At 35.0% G+C, this 4431-nt stretch overlaps 1 protein-coding gene across 1 annotated transcript; it reads right to left on the bottom strand.

Annotated features, from left to right (window-relative positions):
* Positions 1-3171: 3171 nt before the first annotated feature.
* LOC127556597 (olfactory receptor 13C7-like) lies at positions 3172-4125 on the bottom strand. Its single transcript, XM_051989880.1, has one exon. The coding sequence runs from the start codon at positions 4123-4125 to the stop codon at positions 3172-3174; it is 954 nt and encodes a 317-aa protein (XP_051845840.1).
* Between the last annotated feature and the right edge of the window lie 306 nt (positions 4126-4431).

Raw genomic sequence — 4431 nt, forward strand, 5'->3', positions numbered from 1 at the left:
ATATCCTCTCTTTTGCTCATCACTCAGCAACTTTTCCTTTACCTTTAAATTTCACTTGATCCTTTCTATATCCTTGTTGCTGACACCTGTGTGGGATTTCATATCATACTATCACTCATGAAATTTTCTTACTGATAATACCTAATTCATAGTTTTCTTGCTATTCCAACTTATTAATACTTAGGCCTCCCAGTTTTTCAACTTCTCCAGTGCATTGTTTATGTCTCCAATCTACCTCATCAATATGTAATAATAATCATCCTGTAGACTTCCTTTTCTCTCAACTGAATTTGTCCCAGTTGCTAGACATTCTTTTTACAGATTCAATTGGGACTATTCAAAACTCAAAACATCTAACTCCAATGTCATTGTTGATATTCTCTCTTAATTTATCAATATTTGAAAACAATGTATGCAAGGTTAAAACTGACCCCTTGTAATAGGAAGAAAATGGGTCTAGAATTTTGTTTTTCTGGGTTCAAGCAAAAACTTGACCATTAACTAACTTTGTGAACATGGAAAGATCAGAGTAGCCTGTTATATGGTAGGAATGAATGGATAAATAAAGAATGGCTTTATGGATGAGTAAACAGGTTTTGCTACCTGAATTTAACAAATATTTGTACTATAAGAAAAGGTGAAATTGTGAGAAATCTTTTATGAACTCATATTGAGATAAGCAGAACCTGGAAAACAACATACACTGGGATCACCATAATGTAACTGAAAAAAATATCCAGAAAAAACCCCCAACAACCTGAAAGTGTACTCTGTACCTAATGATTAAGCATGGCCATAGAGAAGCATTGAGAAAATGTGGTTGTTTTTCTTCATCACAGTAGTGGAGGATTACTGGTATGGAATATGGTTACCCATTAAGTTGTGTTATAAAGAGACAGAGATAAAATGAAAATATGTCTCAAATTGAAGATACTCATGAGAAACCTAGCTTCAACTCTCTTCTCACATAACCAGTTCTGTGATATATAATTATGCCCTGCAAATCATCTGGCAAAATATCAGAAAATATTTTGGGAAATAAGTTGTAAAAATGGGTTTGCTGGTGCAATAGTTAGTTGGACAAAGTAATGATTGAATGACCACATCAAGAGTGTGGATTAATGGATTAAAAGCAACCCAGAAATTCCTAATGGAAAGATACCTTAGCATTTAAAATTTTTTTCAACAGTTTAGCATTTTTCAGCTCTCAAACAAATTTCAAATTCAGCACACTCATGTTCCATATCCTAGGAAGTGCACTAAGTACAAAATCTATCTTCAGGGAATGAACAGTTAAAATATGTACATAGTAAAGGCAAAGTAATTCCAGGAAAGAAATAATAACTAGAGTCATGATATGTCTACCAATGGCTAAGGAAATATAAGATGAGCCAAAGTTGAGGAAGGATATTTTCAGTCATAGGGTTTGTCCTATTGCATGGAGGAAGGACATAGAATATTGGTTTCAGGCACAGTTAATATTTTATTGAAAATAAGTGGGAATAATATGAAATAAGCCTGAAAATATGAGCAGGAGTGAGTTTGCAAAGAGCTTTGATTGAGACTATATTATACTATATTGGAGGGTATATGGGTAAATTGGTACATTTGGTAAATTGGTACATTGTACATCATAGAGACCTGAAGCAAAGAGATTAATTAGAAATGTGAAATGTGGTAATGATTTAAACTAAGGTAGCAACCATCTGAAGTAAAAGAAAGGTAACAGGAGGATTGTGGGAATATGTAGATTAGGTTAAAAAAATTTCAAACTCTCCACAATTAAAAAAAAAAAAAATGTGCCTCAGGACTGTTATAGTATGTGTAAAAGAAATAAGGCTTGGAACAAAACAGGGGTCCACCCAGGAAAACTGAAGAAGTTGGGAAAAAAGCCCAGGATGGAGGATTAAGAAAGATCCCAGAATGGAGCATTAACTGTTGTAAAGTTGGAGTATAAATTTCTCCAGACTAGTTCCACTGAAACAGCCAGCAAGGAGCACTGGAACTAGCTGAGTTCTGAGGTAGGGAGACTCCAAAGCACAGAAATTTTCACCTGCAAGGTAGTTAGGTGTCTTAATATTGGAAGATTTAAGGCACCTTTACTGATAAGGAGGGCCCATCTGTGATGCAGCTGAGATGCAGCTCTAGATAAGAAAAATCAGCACACCTGCTGGGTGAAAATATAGTGGGCTAAGGGCCATACTGGCAGTGGATACTTACAGGAGGGTGATGTTCTTGGTTTTGAATTTCAGGTTAGAGGATAGATGTGGCTAGAGGCTAGAGGCAACATTCCCCTCTCCTAACCATTGGATTAGACTTGATTACAATCACAAGTTTTTATTTAAAAAGAAAACTAAGTAGGCAAAGGAGAAATATTCCAACCATTGAAAATTAGTAAGAGAATAGGAAGGACTGGGATTAATCTTTAGAGGAAGAAACTAGAGTTTAAAAAAACCAACCAAAGAAAACTACCCTATGCAGAGAGTAATGTGAAATTGCTAATTGCTCAATAAAAATTTGTAGAACTCAAAAAAACCATTAAAAATAAAATGAGATATCTAACATATATAGGACTGCTTGCCATCTAGGGGAGGGGGTGGAGGGAGGGAGGGGAAAAATTGGAACAGAAATGAGTGCAAGGGATAATGTTGTAAAAAAAAAATTACCCTGGCATGGATTCTGTCAATATAAAGTTATTATTAAATAAAATAAAATATTAAAAAAATAAAAATAAAATGAGAGTTGAAGGAAAAAATTACTTTAAAAAAAGAACAACTCAAGAAAACAAAAAAATTGAAAAGAAAGTCAACCAACTGAAAAGGAGATCCAGATTGTTAAGGAAGAGACTGTCTCTGAAAATTAGAATTGTGTAAGGAACTTAAAGAAGAGATAAGGGCAGACAATTTCCCACTGACAGATGGTAGAAGTACTAAGTACATGACTGTAGAGCATTACATGTTTTCAGATACTTTTCAGTGTATTGACAATTTTTTGCTAATTATTTTTCTCTTCTTTTTCATTTTATTTCTAATATTCTTTATTATATGACACTGCTGTCTAAGGGGAAGGAATTAATAGGAAAAACAAAAAACTACAATTGAAAAAATATATTCTACAAATAAGTCTTCTCAGAATAAAGTTATCACCAAATAGATTGTCTTTCACATCTTCTCAGGAAAGCCTTTTTTGACCCAACATATTCTTTACAGCTGCCTTTACATCCTTGTTTCTCAGGCTATAAATGATGGGATTGAGCATGGGTGTTACCACACCATAGAACAGGGAAATGAGTTTGTCTGTAATATCTTCTTGATCTGCATTAACTGAATCTTTGGCTTTGGGTTTTGCATACATAAAAAAGGTGGTCCCATAGAAGAAGATCACCACAGTCAGGTGGGCTGAGCAGGTAGAAAAAGCTTTACGTTTCCCCTCTGCTGAAGGGATCCTCAGAATGGTGGCAAGGATGAAAACATAAGAGATGGAAATTGATATCAGAGGAAAAACTAGAAAAATGAGGTTTGATCCCATCATAGTAAGCACATTAATAGTAATATCTCCACAGGCCAACTTCAGAACAGCTAGAATTTCACAAACAAAATGGTCAATGATATTAGCACCACAAAATGGTAACTGGACTGCAAGGGATGTTTGTATTATAGAATCAACAGCCCCTGCTGACCAAGAACAAACTGCCATTGATACATATGCAGTCTTACTCATGATGACAGGGTATCTCAAGGGGTTGCAGATGGCCACATAGCGGTCAAATGCCATCATGCTAAGAAGTATACACTCAGTTGCCCCCGTTCCAAAAGACAGAGACATCTGTATTGCACAACTCGAAAAAGAAATACTTTTTCTTGGAGTGAGAAAACTGTCTAGAATTAGAGGTACAGAGGAAGTTGTATAACAAATATCCAGGAAAGAGAGATTACCAAGAAAAAAGTACATGGGTGTATGTAGGTGGGAATCATAGATAGTTGCTGTGATGAGGACTCCATTTCCAAGCAATATTACCAGGTACATCCACAGGATCAGGACAAATAAAATAGCCTCCAGCTTTGGGTGTCCAGAAAGGCCAAGGAGGATGAATTCTTTCACAGTAGTTTGATTGGTCTCATTCATTTTTGAAGTTCTCTTTCAGTCTCCAGGATTCTGAGGCAAAGAGAGAATAGATGTTTTTATTCCATAGGTGTGAGTTGGGATGTTTCTCTCAATATATATTAGGCAATGTCTTATGTGTGAGTGAATATGAAAATTTATTGCAATATATAATAATAATGGCAAGAGCCATTCCACAGTAGATTATCTAAAGACATGAATGGATATTAAGGGAATATGTACAAACTGTTAACAACATAGAGAATTTTCTCAAATGACTAATTATAAGAAAAAAGAAAACCAAGCTAAAACATCCAGAAATTGTGAAAC

This window comes from Antechinus flavipes, chromosome 1 (genome assembly GCF_016432865.1).
Source record: "Antechinus flavipes isolate AdamAnt ecotype Samford, QLD, Australia chromosome 1, AdamAnt_v2, whole genome shotgun sequence".
NCBI classification, from domain to species: Eukaryota; Metazoa; Chordata; class Mammalia; order Dasyuromorphia; family Dasyuridae; genus Antechinus; species Antechinus flavipes.

Coding starts and splice junctions, on each gene's coding strand:
- LOC127556597 (XM_051989880.1), bottom strand. CDS start 4,125: ATGAATGAGACCAATCAAACTACTGTGAAAGAATTCATCCTCCTTGGC.